The sequence below is a fragment of the Psammomys obesus genome, unplaced genomic scaffold (assembly GCF_907164565.1).
Source record: "Psammomys obesus unplaced genomic scaffold, mPsaObe1.curated_primary_1811, whole genome shotgun sequence".
NCBI lineage: Eukaryota > Metazoa > Chordata > Mammalia > Rodentia > Muridae > Psammomys > Psammomys obesus.
Genome location: NW_026590405.1, coordinates 5,225,575 through 5,243,795, shown reverse-complemented (window position 1 = coordinate 5,243,795; position 18,221 = coordinate 5,225,575). Strand labels below are relative to the sequence as shown.

Genomic DNA, 18,221 nt, shown 5'->3' with positions numbered 1-18,221 from the left:
TGGGAAAGTGGGGCTGTCAGGTTAAGCACATTTTTGTTTTACAGAGCTCTTAAGCAGAGTGTAATTAAAACTTAACCCTAACTTTAGCCCTCATACTCTCAAGTCCCCAACGGGACTGTTGCAGACCCCAGGAGAGCAATGAATGAAAAAACAAAATAAAAAAGACATGACAATTCCTAGGTATGGTGGAGGAAGTTTATTGTAGGTATCTGGGAGAAAACAGCCAGAGGTATCAGGAAAAGTCAGGAAGTCTACGCTGTGGCCTGCTGTGAGGCAGAGTCACCCTGGCTAGCATCTGGAGGATGAAGCTCATGCTCGCACCCTAAGCCCATCAGGCAGAAGGTGCTCCTCAGAAAGGATGCCATCCCAGCTGGGCCCAGCAAGGGGGCCCAGGCTGCCCACAGGCTCCACCAGCACTTGCTTAACAATTATTCAAGAGCAAAACCTAAAGCCAAGGTTGACGCTCAACTATAAACTGGACTTAGCCACTGAGGACCAAGGGGTAAATGGAAGCAGAGAAAGGGGGCCCTGTGGCAAAGGGGACCTTGCAGGGAGCTATACTTGAGTCATTTCAGGGAACAATGTGAAGTAAGCCAATTCAAGCCAAACTCAAGTGTACAAAGGCAGGTTTATTGGAGAGGGCTCTCTTGGCCTCTTGGTCTTCGGCTTCTCTCTTGGTCCACTTGATTCTCCTGCTCTTCCTCCTCGATCCCCACCCTCATCTCATGGCCCTGTTCACTCTGCCGGTCATTTTCCAGTCTGGACTCCTCCTGGTGCCTCTGGCTTTTCTCTCCCTCATATCTACAGCAAACTTCCCCTCAGCCATGTCCTCATTTATTCGGACACATAGCAGGGAATGGCCTCCTCCCTCATTCACACCATCTTCATGGACCATTGTAAAAGAAAGATGGCTGACACAGTCTTTCTCTGCCTCTCACCTTGACACTCACAGGGCTGAAGCGAGTCGGGTCAGGAGGGCACTATGTCATTCCCAACATTACCAGCCTGGGAGCAGATGGGAAGCCCGGGGCTCATGACCCCCCCCAGGACCCCTTTGTTACTGTGTCAGCATGGAGTCACCCCAAGGATGGGGCATTTGAGAAACATCCAGAGAGAACCCAGGGCAGAGACGGGGCGGCTGTCCCCACTATTGTGTAAGCTCTGACTGCCCTGGATGGGGCCGGGTAGTGGCCATCTTGCCTCTACTGGATGGCACAGGAACAGCCATTTTGTCTCCACTGGATGGGGCAAGGGGGCGGCTATCTTGCTCCCCTGAAGAAATCTAGATCACACTGACAGAGTCAGTGTTTACACTTGCCCCAAACAACACAGTACAAAAATGAGACCTGGACACTAGCCTCGGGGACTCATAACAAATACTCTACAGCCTGGAAGGTTATGGCAGCAGAGAAGAAACCATGTCCAAGGTTTGAAGAGGAGGGTGGGTGGTAAAACTGCTGCTCTGTGCCAGGCAGCTCCAACTCCATGAGATACTGCGCCCTCTTCTGGCCTCTGTGGGCTCTGCACTCATATACACCCCCCCCCCATTATTAAAAAGAAAAACAAAATCCTCATATAAATAAAGGAAACTGTACAGTTGCCTATATCTCCACTTCTTGATAGGCAGAGCAGAACTGCCACAAGTTCAAGGCCAGCCTGTACTGTGTATGAGACTGATTAAAGAAAAATAAACTATGTACAAAAGGTTCCTGACCCCTGTTTCAGAACTTTAGCTCCTGGGGCTGGAGAGATGGCTCAGAGATTAAGAGCACTGGCTGCTCTTCTAGAGGACCCAGGTTCAATTTCCAGCACCCACATGGCAGCTCACAACTGTCTGTAACTTCTGTTTTGGGGTTCTGACACCCAAAAATATGCGCAGATAAAACAGCAATGGACATGAAATGAAAAATAAATCATTCTGTGCCACACCCCCGAACACTGCCTGAATAAACCTATGAAGAGGTCACCAAGTGCCTATAAAATTTTAAACAAAAAAAAAAAAAAAATTTTTTTTAAACAACCTCGATGCCATCAAGAAAAAAAAAGGATTCTTTTCATTGACCTTCCTGAATGGATGCCTCCAGCTTGAGAGCAGCCTCACCTGAGAGCCCAGGCCTCCCCTACCCTCAGCCTTGCTGGGAGCCTGCCACGCCACCAACAGTGTGAGTCTCCAAAGCTAATCAAGACTCGGCCTGCCATCCAGGATACCCTCCCCTACGGCCACACCCTCCTGCCGACTGCCCAGGGAGCCCGGGGCTCTAGCACCTCTGTGTGGACATGTGACGGCCATCCGAGTCTCTGGCCAGCTGGGAGCAAGGCACAGCCTCTTACACCCCCAGCTCACAGTTGTGCAAACAGACCCATCCACAGAGGAGGCATCCACAGCCACCAGCTGGGAGCCTATCGCCATGTCCACAATGCGCAGAAAATGTGTCTTAGCAGGGTTTCTAGGGCTGGTGCAAAACACCATGATCAAAAAGCAAGCTGGAGAGGAAAGGGCTCACACTTCCACATCAATGTTCATCACCAAAGGAAGTCAGGGTGGGAACTCACGCAGGGCAGGAACCTGGAGGCCGGAGCTGAGGCAGAGGCCACAGAGGGCGCTGCTCCCTGGCTTGCTCCTCATGCCTTGCTCAGCCTGCTTTCTCATAGAACCCAGGACAGCAGCCCAGGGATGGCACCACCTACAATGGGCTCTGCCCACCCCATGGATCACTAATTGAGAAAATGCCCTGCAGCTGGAACTCAAGGAGGCATTTCCTTGACTGATGACTCCAGCTTGTGACAAGTTGACACAAAGCCAGCCGGTATAACTGCTTGTCAACCTGACACACAAATGTCACTAACAAGCTACACCTCCGGTTTTCTTATTTGTTCCCACAAATCTCACATTAAAACAGAAATATCTTTAAAAGGGTTTTATTTTGTTTTGTTATGTTTGGTTTGTTGTTGGGTTTTTTTTTTAATTTTCTTTTTTTTTTGGGGGGGTGGGGGTGGGGGAAGGAGTGTTCTCTGTGTAGCCTTGGCTGTCCTGGACTCATTTTGTAGGCCAGGCTGGCCCTGCCTCCGTGAGTACTGGGATTAATAGGTGTGTGCCACCATGCCTGGCTAAAAGTCCTATCCTTTACAAAGCAAACACATTAAAATTTCATTCCTGGGCTGGAGAGATGGCTCAGTGATTAAGAGCTCTGTCTGCTCTTCCAGAGGTCATGAGTTCAATTCCCAGCAACCACAAGGTGGCTCACAACCATCTATACCCTCTTCTACTGCCCTCTTCTGGCCTGCAGATGTACACGCACATAGAGCATTCAAAATAAATAAAATCTAAAAAAAATAAAAAATTAAAAAAAAGAACCTGAGCTTTTAAAAAAGAGCCCACCTCTTAAAATCCAAAGTTTTAAAATTCAAAGTCTCTCAACCGTGGGCTCCAATAAGCACTTTCTTACTTCAAGGGGGAAAAAAATCAGGGCACAGTCACAATCAAATCAAAATCAAGCCTCAGGCCTCCACTGTCTGGGATCCACACACCATCTTCCGCGCTCACAGCTCTGCCCTCTGCGGCGCACGAAGCTCGTCTCTGGGGGTGTTGGGGAAGCACAGACCCGGGCCATGCTGCAGGGGGGTCAGGGCGTCCGGGCCGAGGCTGCCGACCAGCGGCTGGTCCTCGTGCGCGTCCTTCAGTCGGGGCTCTGTCCATCCAGACTCAGGATGTCCTGGGAGGGGGAAGGGCCGCAGCCCACGTCAGCGCGGCTCCCTTCCGCCTTCCACACCCTCACCAGGCCGGCCAGCCTGGGCAGCTCCCCGCCCCACCGCGCGCAGCGCCCCCAGTCCTTCCGCCGCGGCTCCGGGCTCCAAGGCCTGCGCATCCCAACTGCACCTGCCACCTCCCGGAGGCCCTCCAGGACTGACGGGCGCCACCGCCCTCCGCCTCCTGCTGGCTCCTGTCGCCGTGGTTAGAGCTGTCCCAGGAGAGGGCGCCAAGGAGGTGGCATTTGAACTGAGGCCGGAAAGATGGCTCAGCAGGTTAAAGCCACGAAGCCCGGCGAGCCGACTTCATTCCCCAGAAACCACACGGCAGAAGGAGAGAACAAGGTCTCCCCCGGCCCCCACGCCTGCATGCCGGTACACGCACGCACATACAGTAAACAGGTAACATTTGGGTGTGTTAGTGCTCCGTCCGCACATGCTCCTGCAGGCCAGCAGAGGGCCCGTGTGGTTGCTGGGAATTGAACTCAGGACCTCCGGGAGAGCAGCCATTGCTGCTTAACCTCTGAGCCCTCTCTCCAGGCCCCCGAAAGAAAACCTGACTGAGCGAACCAGGACGGCCCGGAGGTCCCCTTAGAGGACCCGCCAAAGCCCCCTTCCTCTCACCTGCCGGGCCTTCCTGGACAGGAAGTGGGCGTAGCTGTGCCCCGGGTACTGGCCTCGGGTCTGCATGAGGGTGCAGATGGCGCAGCTGTGGTTGGCGGCAAACTTGTTGAGCGAGCCGAAGGCGCAGGGCGGGGGTCTGTCGGCGAGGCTCCCGGCGGCCCCTGAGAGGCGGGCCCTCTGCCCGTCCAGGGCGGCCGCCAGCTTCCTGAGCGAGGCCTCCGAGAACTCATTGAAAAAGCGCCGGAAGCTGGGGTGCTGCCGGATCTGCAAGGGAGGCCGAGGTAGGTGGTCAGCGCGGCCGCACCCGAGCCTGCTCCCTCAGGTCCCAGCCGAGCACCCCTTCATTAGATCCCTCCCCTGCCCCCCACTTCCACACGGCGTGGCTTGCAGCTGCAGGGCTCAGCAAAAAAGCAAAATCACAGGCACGTGGACCAGATCAGCACACAGAGCGGGGCACTCGGAGCCTCCCTTTGCTACAAAGATGGGCGACCAGGTTCCCCTCTCCGAAACGGGTCGCGGTAGAATGGGGACAGTCCACGCCAAACATTTCATGGGGTCTCAGCCCGTGCTAAATCCTTCTGGCCAGTTGACTTCGCTTCCTATCTGGACGTGGCAGCTGGGGTCTCCCGGGGTTGGGCCCAAACCTCATGGGCGTCCCGTGTCCCCGGCTAGGGGTCTGCCTGAGTCCCTTGAGGCAGGGTCCCTCACTGACCCTGGAGGTAGGCTGGCCGCCAGCTGAGCCCAGTGACACTCCCGCCTCCTTGTGACAGCTCTGGGCCAGCAGGTGCACGAGGCCATGCCTGGCTTTTCTTTACGGGCACGCTTGGGATTTGAACTTGGGCTTCGGGCCTGCCAGGCGAGCACTCTTCCCTGCCGACCTGGCTGCCCAGCCTGCCTGCGCTCTGTTGTTTTAAGCTGCCGTTCTCCTCACCTGCCACTCGTTAGGGCCCTCTGAGCAGGCACGGTTTGCTCAAACAGAAGTTATCCCTTTTGCAGAAGCAGAAACGGAGGCTCAGAGAAGTCAAGGGACGTGACCGAGGACACTTGGAAGGGGGGGGACGGAACCCAGGTCTCAGAGGTGGGTACACGAGCACCTCCCCCACACCCCATATCTCACCTGCCTCCCTAGCTCACTGTCCACCTCTTGGAGGTCCTCCACCAGCTTAGAGATGATGAACTCCTCTGAGGGAAGAAAGGATGGATGAGAGGCTGTTCCCAGCGACACACACACACACACACACACACACACGCATGCCCACGGCAGACTGCCACAGCAGCTCAGCTGTCCAGGTAGAGACCTCCTGTTCACTCTAGGCACCTGTGACCGAACTCGGCTCCTGACACACGGGGAATCCAGGGCCCCTCATGTCAGGAATGGAAGCGTCAGGCGCTGCCACAGCCGAGGGCGGCTTAGCTGGCTTTCGGCCCTTTGGTGCTGATTTGGGCTGGGCTCGCTAGAATACGTAGGAAAACCCTCGGAGAGGTCATTCTGGACCCTTCACGGCTTGACTCGGGACCAAGGTGGGACCATTGACACCGGTGGCCTTGACTAAGGCCTCATCTGTACCCTAGCCCAGCAGCCCTGGTTTAAACAGCACCTCACTGCTCCTGTCCCCGCTGCTGGGCCTCCTGGGGGAGTCAGGGTGGGGGGGGTTCGGCCACCTTTTCCACACCTAGGGGCATTCCCTATCGGCCGGGGCTACCCTAGCGGGCGCAGGGTGTACTCACTGGATTCGAAGGCTCCCTCGGGTGGCATCCCCTCCTGTGGTGGGTGACTTCTGGCCGGGAAGGGTGCTTCTGGGGACCCGGCTGGTCCTCCCCCTGCAGCCTCCGTCTTCTGGAACTCCAGGCTTTCTGAATGGGATTGCAGAAGAAAAAAATTAAAAACGGGCGGGTTTGGCATCCGTCTCAGTCCTTGTGGGGGAAGGACTATCCTTTTCCTGAGGGGATCTCCATGTTCCCTCCCTGCCCTCTGCTTCCCCCACAGGCTGCAGTCTAAAAAGCACGTGGACGGGCCCATGACTCCCACTCAGCAGTCACCCCCCCCCTTAAATGTGCAAGACTTGGCCCTGTCAGTCTGAACGCCACCTTTCCCTGTTGTCAAATGGAACTCTTAAGACAGGCCAGGCGTGTTAAATGAGATGGTATGTGTTAGTGCTGTATACAGCAGGCATTGCATAAGTGCCAGGGAATCCTTGTATACCAGCGGTCCTCAGGCCTCGAACTCACAGAGATCCACCTGCCTCTGTCTCCAGAGTACTGGGATTAAAGGCGTGTGAAGGCACGGCCTTCGGTTACCGTGGTAACGCCCAGCCTGCTCACCTGGGCTGCCGGAGGAGATGGAAGCCCTGTGGCCCCCGACACACAAGGGCAGGAAGGTGTGCCTCTTGGGCGGCTTGGCCTCCGGGCTGCTGGCAGCGTCCGGAGTCCCCGAAGCCTCTGTTCTCTTAGAATCCTTGGAGCTGTGTTTCCTGAGAGAAAAGGCTCTCCGGAGGTTGGATTTCTTCCCGTGTGCCTTCACCCTGCCGGCTGGGGCTGGGGCTGGGTTTTCTCCGGCCTCCTCTGCCTCCTGCTGTGGAGATGGAGTGAGAAATGGAGTCAGGGCTCCTGGCCTCCAGAAGGTCAAAGGTCAACTATGGCCTAGAGGGTGTGACCCAGCAGGAAGGGGGATGTCGTCTGGGGGAGGCAGGAGGGATGGGGTTCCCCGGAGGGCAGGTTAGGGGGACAGGGTGTCTCACCTGCTCTCCTTTCTGCTCCTCTGCATTCTGGAGCAGGGCCAGGATCTTCCGCCTGAATTCTCCTACGGAAAGGACAGGGTTCCTTACAAAGGCCTGGGTGGCCGGGGCCCGGGGCCACACACCCCAGTGCGTTACAGGCTGTGCTATCTCCCGGGTGTGCCCCCGCTCTCCCCCAGGTGTGTAAAGCGTCTCCAGATGTGTAAGACCTGACGATATTTCACACCCAGGCCTGGCTCTGCCAACCATGAACCGATAACCATGGCAACACTTCCTTTTCTCTGCGCAGTCCCTTCCTGTCCCTGCCCCAGTCCTCCAGCTGCCCCAGTCCTCCAGCGTCTGCTGACAGGCCCGGCCCCACCCCCACCCCCACTCCCACCCCCTGATTTACAGGCTGTCATTCAGTTAGCACCTCCGGCAACTCTCAAGGGCCACCCTTGGAAAATGAGGAAACTGAGGCTAGCAGTCAAGAGTGCTCCAGGCCGATGCTACCTTCACAGCCACAAGGAGCTTGAAATAGGCCTCCGCCTCCCTCTCTCTGCCTCAGTTTCCCTCCTCCAGATGGCAGAGTCAAGACAGGTTTTGTGTGTGAGCGTGTGTAGCGTGCTCGCATGTGAGATTCTGAGGGGCAGGGGACTAACTGGATTCTGAGGCTCTGTCCAGCAGCGGCTTCTCTGTGGGTTCCCGACATCCGGCTGGTGTGTGGAGCTCAGAGGGCTGCAAGCCTCCGCCGTCTACAGACAGGCCCTCGACGGCTCCGGGTGCCTCTGAAGCTGGGGGACAGAAAGGCACAGTAAGCCTGTGTGTCGGCCGCACCCAGCAGCTGGCCCTGAGCCCAGGAAGGTGCCAATACACCCCACCCCTGGGCTCTGCCAGGCCACAGTGAGCTTCTGGGCTGTGCCAGGTGTGGAGCTCTGGCAACACAGATCAGCCCATCTGCAGCCCCCAGGGCCGCTTTTCCTTGGCTTCTCGGCCCTTTCTTTGCACGGGGCGCCCCTAACCTACCCACTAGGGGACAACCAGTCCCTTAGAGCTGGCTGCCTGGCATGAACTGTCCATGGCCTAAACTGCCTTGGGTGAAAATCCCTCCTCTCCTGTCTCCGAATCCATGCTCTCTGAGCCAGAAATTCTCCTGGCAATGGCGTCCCACGAGGCCCACCCCATTCATACTGATGCCTGGGAGGAACCATGTGACCTTCTCCCTCTGTGTTTGCCTGGCAAACATTTCCACCCCCGGCGCCACACAAGGTGCAAGCCTGTAATTCTAGCCTTCAGGTAGTAGAGGCAGGCAGGCAAGTCGTTCAAAGTCATTTCTGGCTCCACAGGGATTTCGAGACCAGCCTGGGCTATGCGAGACGCTGTCTCCAGACAAACAAGCATAACAATAAAATTAAAATAAAATTAAATTAAATTAAAATAGAGTGGTGCTCGGGAAGGTGGCTATGAGCTTCCATTCTTTTCCCATCCCTAACCCTTCCTGACGCTGCTCAAAGCCTAATGTCAATCCCAGCCCTGGGAAGATGCCCAAGCTGGAGGCAGCTGCAGTTGCTATGGCAACTGGTAGACTTGCGCCTGCTCACCTTGGCTGCTGCAGGTGGACGTTCTCTGGCTACTGACACACAGGGGTAGGAAGCTGGGCCTCTTGGGCCGGGTTTCCGGGGCCGCGGCAGTGGCTGCGCCCTCTCTCCTGGGCTCCTCGGAGGCAAGCCTCTTGAAGGACAAGGCCCTCTTCAGGCTGGATTTCTTCTCCTGGGTTTTCTTCCTTGGGGGTGGTGTCGGTCTCTGTGGAGCCACTTCTGGCTGAGGGGCTTGCTCTTGCTGTGGGGGGAGGGAAACTGAGTCAAGCCCCAGACCTTGAGGAGACGGTAGAGGCAGCTTCAGACAGGGAGGGTCTGGAGTGGGAGGTGGCTTCGGGAATTGGGGACTGGGGCTAGCTGGGAAGGAAGGACAGACAGGTAGAGCACGAACCAGGAGCTGCCGTCGGGTTCTCTGACGCCTGCGGCTCACCTCTTCCAGCTGGTCTCCCGCTTTCTTGAGCAGCTCCACTATCTGCCAGATGACTTCATCCTCTGCAAGAGAGCACACGGACCACCGCTCGTGAGCACGCAGGCGGTGTTCAGATCTGGACTCCCAGGGCGACCGTGGCCAGTCCACGTCCCCCAGGGATCCAGAAGAGCTCATCAAAGGTTCTGAAGGGAGAACTGTAACTTTTAAAAATTTGACTTATTGGGGGTCAGAGGACATCTTTTGGAAGTGAATTCTCTTCTTTCTATTATGTGGGTCCCAGGACTTGAACTCAGGTCAGAGCAGGGTGGCCCACTCTGCCTTACACAAGGGCGGCGTGCTCCGTCCACTAGCTGTACCTGAAAGGTCTAAGGTGGCTGGGGATTAAACTCAGGACCTTTGGAAGAACAGCCAGTGCTCTAAACCTGAGGAAACTGGAGCAGCCCAAGAGCTATCCAACCGGCCGTTGGACAGTTCTTTCCATTTTTCCGTCTATCTGCTTTATTTATTTAAGCCCAAGACCTCTTACCTGATGAGCAGAATTCCTGTCTAACTACGCCTTCAGCCCCTACTCGACAGGTGGGTGGCAGGTATAGACAGACAGACAGTTGACAGATGACAGATGAGTGGAGTCTTACGTTGCTCAAACTGACTTCCAATTCCATCTGTGCCTGAGGATGACCTTGAACCTCCGATCCTCCTGCCTCTACCTCCTCAGTGCTGGGATTACAACTGGACACCTCCACACCCCATGTATGGGATGCTGGGCTGGGGTGTAATGCCAGCTCTGTGCATGCCAGGCCAGCATTCTGCCAGCTGAACTGCATCCCCGCCTGTCTTCCGTGTGTCTGTAAACTTTAGGAGATTGGAAGCAAAGCGCTGCTCCCGTTGACACGGAGGCCGGAGCGCTGGCCAGCAGCCTTTCTGGTGCCTCGACCTCCCCCCCCCCCCCCCCCCGCTTCTCCCCCACCCCTCCCGTTAGATTCTGAAGTAAGTTCTCAGTGCCGGAAGCAGCAGAATGGCCAAGAAGGATCTGTCTGTGCCTTGAGACTTGGCCTGCTCGGTCTCAGCGGCCACCCTGAGTGACCCCTCCAGTCTGGCGCCGCCACCTACCCACAAGAAAAGAAGGACCCCAGCCATTTGGACTCACGGTTAAGCTTCTGGGGGTCCTCTTCCGAGGGGGGACCCGCGGCTTGGGCAGGTCTGTCTGGGGATTCAGCATGGCCTCCTTCAGTGGGTAAGGCCCCTGGAAAGCAAACCACATCAAGCAGAAGCCTGATTTAGTGACATTCCTCTGACCTTGTCAGTCCGAATCAGCGTGAGCTCCAGAGTGACAGGCCAGGCAGCGACCACCCCCAAGCCTCACCCCAAATCAGAGACTGGCCAGGATTTCCAGGTGAAAATGGGATGTCTCAGGCCAGGGCCCCCTCCCAGCAGCTCTCCCTGAGCCTCCTTCCCATTGCAGCGACAGTGTGGCCACACACTAGAGCCTCCAGCTGAGGCCTCTGGGGGCAGAAGGGACTTCCCTCCACACCCCCTGACACAGGAATGCGCGTGGGGGTGGGGGCAGCCTACTCCCTCCTTTCTCCCCAGGGGTCAAGGGCTCCAGGGGCAGCCACCGCAGAAACCAGAGCCCCAGATTTCCTCTGTGCTGTTTGTTCTGTTTGTTTGTTTTTCAGGACAGGGCTTCTCTGTGTAGCCCTGGCTGGCTGTCCTGGAACTCGCTCTGTAGACCAGGCTGGCCTCGAACTCACAGAGATCCACCTCTGCCTCTGCCTCCCAAGTGCTGGGACTAAAGGCGTGTGCTACCATACCCAGCAGCAGATCTGTTCTTGACGGAACAGGGTCTATCTATCTAGAGAGCCCCTAGCGCGACCCCACAGGCCTGTGGGGTGGGTGATCGGCTACTTCCAGCCCTCTGCACTTGTTTCTGCATGAGCTGTGTTGACCCGTGAGGCAGCAACTATTTTATCTCTTGTTTTTTTGTGGATGGGGGTGGGGTGGGCCCCTTAAGTCGGCAGCGCTGGGCCACAGGCTTGTAGAAATCGGTGGCGCCTCTGTTGGGTTGGTCTCAAGCATTCAGCTGTTCACAGAAACGTCCCCCCCCCCCCCCCCCGGCTGTCCACACCTAATCTTGGTTGAGGACATTTAGTGAACAAACTTAGAGCAGCCTGGCCTTCAGGTGGGACAGTGGGGTTACCCTAATCTGCTCACCCCCGCAGCTCAGCCCCAGGTCTGCCTCCTTGGCTTCTATCTCAGAGTTCTGGGGCCCGCGAGGCTCCTCCACATCGGGCTTCCTGTGGCTGTGTTTCTTGCGGCCCGCTCTCTTCTCCTGGGACTTCTTACTGAGGGCTGGCTCCTCGGCCCACTCCAGGGGCTCCGTCCTCTCGCCTTTGGCCTTTGACTTCCTGTTGGCCTTTTCTCTGGGCTCCTCTAGCCCCAGCAGCAGGAAATTCAGGAACATTCTCACCCAGCCCTGCTGGGCTGGCTTCGGGGGCCTCTCTTTCTTGGTGTCTTCTGAGGGGCCCTGCTCACTGGGGAGAAGCTGGCTCCCCTCTCCCAGAGGGAGGGCTGTGGCAGCAGGGCCCCGAGCTTCTGTGGAGAGAGGTGGCCTCCCAGAGCCTCTGGCGCCCTCGCTCGCTGTCCTCCTGCAGCTGGGCCCGGAGGGGCACCCGGAGTTTGGGGATTCAGAGGCCTTCCTGGGAACCTGCCGGTCCAAGGATCCAACTCTCTTATCTGCTGGAGGATTCCTCGGGCCCCTCAGGGTCTCCAGTGGTCTACAACCAAAACAAACAGCTCCCTCAGGAGGCTGACCCGTGCCCACCTCCATTCCCAAAGCTCCTGTCGCTGTCACTGTGAATCCGCCCTCCCCTGGTGATGCCTCATTTGGAGCCCTGGAGAACCCCACAGGGGAGGAGGTCACTACTCCCAATTTCCAGGGAAGGAAAGGGAATCAGATGCTCAGGCCAGTCAGTGGCTAGCAGAGGAGCCCAGCCCCGCCCTCACCACCTGTCTCCCCACAGATGATTTTGGGTTTATGACTCTCAAGTAATTAACTCATCAAAAGGACCTTGGTTCTGGCAGACACAGAACCCTCACATGCCTCCTCCAGGACGCTGGTGTGGTCAGATTGAGAATCAAAGGCACTAATGCTCACAGAGAAAAGCAGGGCACCGGGCACCGGGCACTGGGCACTAAGTCCTGTTCACACCTGAAGGCTCCCAAAGAGCCACGCTGATGTTCCTGAGCTGTCTGCCATGAGGGGAGCAAGGGGCCTTCTGGGTTCCCTCCTCCCTCCCCTCTCCTTCCCTCCTTCACTTCAGTGTTGGTTTAGAGGCAAGTTCTCACTGCTGCAGCCCAGGCTGGCCTTGAACCCTCAGCCATGCCTCAGTCTCCTGGCCTGGCCTGCTGCATGCTCAGACCAGCAAGCTGTACTACGATCTGTGTACTTTCCAGCACTGGGGCTGGAACCCAGGTCCTTGAACATGCTGGGCAAGTGTTCTGTCCCTGCAAGGCCTGCCTCTTCCGCCCTGGGCCGGGTCCCTGCATGGTCCATCATCTTTTTGTTTGTTTCATTTTGTTTTGTTTTTGAGACATGGGCTCTATATGGCCCTGGCTGTCCTGGAAATCAATATGTGGACCAGGCTGGCCTCAGGCTCACAGAGATCCTCCCAAGTGCTGGAACTAAAGGTTTGTTTTGTTTTTATCCTGCCCAGCAAATATTTTTTAAAAATTAAGTACGGATACATGTGTCTGTCTGTGCATGTGTGTGTATGTCCACAGTGTCCAGGGGAGGGTGTTGAATCCCCCTGGAGCTGCAGTTACAGGCTGCTGTGAGTTGTCCTATGTGGGTGCATCAAATAAATAAAGAAATAGATGCCATGAGCTAGCAAGATGGCTCAGGGTTTAAAAGAGCGTACTGCTCTTCCAGGGTCCCAAGTTCTGGTCCCAGCACCCACATCACACAGCTCACAACTGCCTATAACTCCAGCTACAAGGGGATCTGATGCCCTCTCCTGCCTCCACAGGCACCCCCACATGGCAGACACACATGTGCGCGTGCGCGCGCGCGCGCTCGCACACATACACACGGCAGACACACACACATGAATAAAATAAGTAAACACAAAGTATATATTTCCATCACATCCCTTGCTTTCACCAAATAGTTAATTCATATAAGTGTATTCTGCCGGTATGTCTAGCGCAGAGGCAAAAATAAGAATCTGGAATTGGGTTGGTGAGATGGCTCTGGGGATAGAGGTGATCGCTGCCAAGCCTGAGGATCTGAGTTCAATCCCCGGGACCCACATGCTAGAAGAAGAGAACTGACCCTGAAAAGTCGTCCTCTGAGTTTCACCTAGTGCCACGGCATGAGTATGCACACACACACACACACACCAGCCTCTGTCTGGGGTGGGAGAACTGGACCCCCACAGCAGGGCACCCATTACCACAGGCCATGGAGACCTGGTGTCTCGCATGAAGGAGGGGAGGCTGTCCTCGGGCCGGGGGAGGACTCAAGCATTTTGAAAAGCTGCGCTGGTTACTTAATGCTCTGTGAAAATACTATGCATCTGGGCTGCGTAGTGCCTGCCTCTCCTGTGGCAACTAAGTTCCTGAAAGCCCAGAGGTCGGCTGCCTGACTTGTGCTTTCACAGTGCAGCTCTGGGGGGAATAAGGGAAGGAAAAAAGAAAAGAAAAGAAGGAAGCAATCTGACCTTCCCCACATTCACTTCTTTTGGCTTTTACCACCTCTGGAATCCTGCCTGTCTGGTGCTATGTAAGGATACTGGGCAAGAGGCCACGTAGATCCAAAAGAGAATGTGCTGGTATTTACACTGATAAAGCCACGACTCCAGGGCAGGGCTCAACAGCCGCCTCTAGGAGGCCGCAGGCTTAAGAGAAGACATATTTAGAGCAATGGGCTGGCTGATTATATTAATCAGATCAAAGGAAGCTGGGCCAGAAATACAGTTCCAAAAGCAGTCAGGGCTTCTGATGGCCAGATCCTAACAGAGACCATGAAAGTAGCTGAACGTGCAGGGTGCCATAGTCAGTGCCTCAGGCTCCTCATCTTCCCTGAGGTGGCCTGGCACCAGGGGCCCATCCCACCCAGGTGGAAGAAAGGGGCACCCATCTTTAAAGGGGGGGCGTTGCCATGGAAAGCTTTCCCCAGCTGTGGCGGTGAGCTCAGCGCTCTCTCTCTCCCGCCTGCTGCTTTTTCACGATGATGTTTCCCAACGTCCCCAGTGAAGGACCACCCCAAGGGTCCCCAAGACCTCCTGATACCAAGCCCAGAGACTTGGGGGGGACTGAGAGACCCGCCTCTCCAAATTACACAGCCACTGATCTCTGAGGTGCTCTCAGCATGAAGTTTTGCCCAGCTGGGAATAGCAGATGACTTTCTTCCTCCTTCCCCTTTAGCTTGCTTTGAGCCCATGTCTGGATGGATTGTAGGGGAAATCCTGCCCTGGCCCACGTTGCCGCCACCATGGCTGACAGCAGGCTTCAGAACAAAGTCCATCCTAGCCAGAAATGCGGGGGGGGGGGGGAGATACACAGATCACAGAGCCTAAGGTAGGAAAACAGCTCCAGTGACTCACTTCACAGCCACAGGAGCTGGCGTGGTTTTCCCCGGCACGAGGCTGTGTTTGGCATGTTTTCTAATCTCTGACCTCATCGTTACATTTGCCTGGCCTGTTATTCTCATGCCACAAAGTACTCCTTCCTCCATGCCTGTAGGTACTCAACACACACACACACACACTGAGTTTCAGCCTGCCCTAACTCAGAACGCCCAACACTGTCTAAAATTGCACAGCCAAGCTTGCTGCTGGCCACAGGTCTAAGGTGCCTAAGGGATACCTGGCCAGAGGCCTCCCTGCTGTCCCTACCCCTGGCCAGGCAGGCCCTGGGTGTTTATGAAACAAACAACTACACAAACACATGGTAAGCCCTTTCACCTCTGTGATCTCACTGAATCCGACGGCTCCCTGTGAATCAGCCTGTCTGGGGGGGGGGGGGGGAATCCGAGGTCCCCAGCCTCTGACACACTGTCAAAGTCCCTGTGCTGGGAGCAGAGAGCTGGCCCAAACCACCTTCTCCCCGTCCAATTTCAGATCCTGCCTTCTCACTCCTGTCCCGAGCCACGTCTTCTGAACATGTCACATACCTACGTGTGTACATGGGACAGACATGTGGACCCCAGGCACAAAGACTACGAACACGGAGCGGGCCTGGCTACCCCTTGGCAGCTGGGTCCTGAGGGAGTCTCCCTGGAGATCTCCAGGCCTCCACTGGCGTGCCTGAATGGGATGTTCCCATTCTGTGCCACACTTGGCCACACCAGTCAAGCGGTGACAATTCAAGGGCTCCTCCATCTTTTCTTGGGGTCATTCTTGGGCCCCCGAGGTGCACGGGCCCTGCACGGGGCTGAGCTCACCCCTGAGTGTGGGAACCGTCAGACCCATGACCCACACGGTGGCCCCCGTAACCTCTGAGGGCCTTGCCGAGCAGAGGCTGGGCCTAAGGGACATCCATCTGCCTCGGTGGCCTTCCTCACACAATGAGAGCAAGCCACTAAGCCCTCTCCATTCCAGCCTCACCTGCTCCAGACCTGCTGGTGATTCCTGAGCCGCTCACACCTGAGCTCGCTTCCCTGATGCTCCCCAGCTGTCTTTGTGCATGTCAACGCTGTGGGGGGCCCAGGGGCACACCCAGATGGGCAGAGGCTCAGGGCCCGACCTCAGCTGTCCTGGCTCCAGGAGAGCCCGAGCAGCCCCTGAGCGCCCTGCCTGAGCCTCAGTGGGAGGGAGTGTCCCCTGCCTGCTCCTCCGTGTCACCGACAAACACATCACTCAGCGTCTGTGTTCTAAAGCGTGGGAGATTCTCTTCATACATGTGTATGCATATGCTTGTGTGGTATGTGTGTGTGATGTGTGTGTGTGTGTGTGTGTGTGTGTGTGGTGTGCATGGGAGAGCAATGTGTGTGTATTGGGGTACCACAACACACACGTGGCTGTCAGAGGACTCATTCTTTCTTTCCTCCCTTATGGGTTCCAGGGGCTGACCTCAGGGTGTTGGGCACCTTCTGAGCCACGCTGCTGGCCCCTGCGCCGTCTTTTTAAAATATAAGAAGGCAGATCCTCTCGGATCCCCAAGTTGGAAGCGGAACCAGGCTTGGTTCCGCATTACCCATCACATCCGGCTTCCTCTTGGGACCCTGGAATACCCACCCGGGGCCCCGGCTCCCAAGGCCCCCACCTGCCACAACCCACCTCAGACCACTGCTGTCCCGGGACACCCCTGGGCTGGGGTTCCTGGTGCTGGGCATGGCTCTCCCGGTCAGCAGAAGTCCTTCGAGGGTCGGATCCACTGCCAGGGAGAAGATGCTGTCTTCACGCCAGGTAGCACTTGAGGGGTTCACGACTTCTGGGTTCTATATATCATCGCCCCAGCTGGTACCGCCCGCTCCTCCGGGCTCTGCCCAGGAGACAGAGGGGAGGAACCCCACACAGTTTCAGTCCACAACTTCCTTATTATACCTGAATCCCAGGACGAAACCAGCTCCCGTGACTGGTGAAATCGAAAGCAAAGCTTTTGTTTGGAAACTCTGGGGCGTGAGGGTGGTCATGCCTGACGCCCCTGGAGAGGGAAGGGGCTGGAGGGACAGGCCGTGGACGGGATGTGTGCAGAGCAACCCGGAGACAAACCTGCCCGTGGGAGCCGTGTGTCTGTTGCCTTCCGTGGAGTGTGGGCTCACCACCAGCTTTTCTTTCTGTTCCTGTTTTTAACGTTTGGGTTTGTTCTTTGACAATTTCATATGCGGGTACACTGTATCTTGACCATTTCTATGCCCAAATCTCCCACCCGTTCCCCTCCAGCCGCACCAGCGGTTGCCACTCCTGCCTTCCTTCCTTAACCCTTTGAGGCCATCCAGTTAAGTGCTGCCTTCGTGGCCAAAGGCCAGTGCCATTCTAGAAAAATGACCCCTCTACCCCAGCGACCTTAAAAATCAAAAGCTTCTGGGGCTGGAGAGAGAGTTCAGTGATTAAGAGCACTGGCTGCTCTTGCAGAGGACCTGGGCGCAGTTCCGAGCAACCTAAATCATCCATAATTCCCGTTCAAGGGGATCTAATGCTTTCTTCTGCCCTCTAATGGCGCCGCACCTACCCCCACATACACATACATGTAAGCGAAATGCTTATACACACGAATCTTTAAAAATGTGCTTTAAACACACACACACACACACACACACACACACACAGGCACACAGGCACACATGCCTGCCTGCACATTGGCCAGATTTCCTGGTGGACTCCCTTAATCCCCATACCCGGAGGCGTAGGCAGGCAGATCTGCGTTAGAGCTGTTTAGCTACATAGTAGGTTTCATGCCCATCAAGGGTAGTGGGATCCTGTCTCAAAAAAAAAAATTTTTTTTTTCCAACGGTGAAGTTTTTGTCATGTGTATTTTGTCACATCAAAAAGAAGCCAAGGGCTGGAGAGATGGCTCAGAGGTTAAGAGCACTGCTTGCTCTTCCAGAGGTCCTGAGTTCAATTCCCAGCAAATACATGGTGGCTCCCAACCATCTGTAATGAAATCTGGTGCCCTCTGCTGGCCTGCAGGTGTACATGCAGACAACATTGTACACATAATAAATAAATTATTCTTTGAAAAAAAAAAAAAAAAAGAAGAAGAAGAAGCCAATAGGGCTGGGTGTGGTTGCCTTTAATGCCAGAACTCAGGAGGCAGAGGCAGGTGGAGCTCTGTGAGTAGTTCCAGGGCAGCCTGGTCTACAGAGTGAGTTTTAGGCCAGCCAGCACTCTGTTACACAGAGAAATGCTGTCTTGAAAAATAAAAACAAAAAAAAGAGCCAATAAGCAGGAGCAGGTGTGGGTCACTGGGCAGGTGTGGGTCACTGGGCAAATGTGGGGTCACTAGGCAGGTGTGGGTCACTGGGCAAATGTGGGGTCACTGGGCAAATGTGGGGTCACTGTGCAGGTGTGGGTCACTGTGCAGGTGTGGGTCACTGGGCAGGTGTGGGTCACTGGGCAAATGTGGGGTCACTGTGCAGGTGTGGGTCACTGGGCAAATGTGGGGTCA

General features: G+C 55.9%; 2 protein-coding genes across 4 annotated transcripts in view; one reads left to right on the top strand and one right to left on the bottom strand.

The window, feature by feature from the left end:
* Nucleotides 1–2,911, top strand: part of Pnpla1 (patatin like phospholipase domain containing 1) — a 29,456-nt gene extending 26,545 nt beyond the window's left edge. For both annotated transcript variants that reach the window (XM_055607088.1, XM_055607087.1), the window contains one exon: nt 953–2,911. The gene's annotated coding sequence lies outside the window, so the exon portion shown is untranslated. The remainder of the gene's footprint in view (nt 1–952) is intronic.
* Bnip5 (BCL2 interacting protein 5) lies at nt 2,904–16,520 on the bottom strand. Of its 2 annotated transcripts, none has more exons than XM_055607084.1 (12): nt 16,391–16,520; nt 11,325–11,887; nt 10,261–10,356; nt 9,075–9,175; nt 8,687–8,924; nt 7,748–7,879; nt 7,110–7,171; nt 6,694–6,943; nt 6,100–6,225; nt 5,489–5,553; nt 4,372–4,635; nt 2,904–3,713 (listed from the first exon to the last, which is right to left on the bottom strand). In XM_055607084.1, the coding sequence occupies exons 1-12, from the start codon at nt 16,444–16,446 to the stop codon at nt 3,678–3,680; spliced, it is 1,989 nt and encodes a 662-aa protein (XP_055463059.1). In that variant the 5' UTR covers nt 16,447–16,520; the 3' UTR covers nt 2,904–3,677. The 2 variants fall into 2 exon arrangements, with proteins under 2 accessions (XP_055463059.1, XP_055463060.1); XM_055607085.1 differs by having other exon boundaries at nt 9,114–9,175.
* Between the last annotated feature and the right edge of the window lie 1,701 nt (nt 16,521–18,221).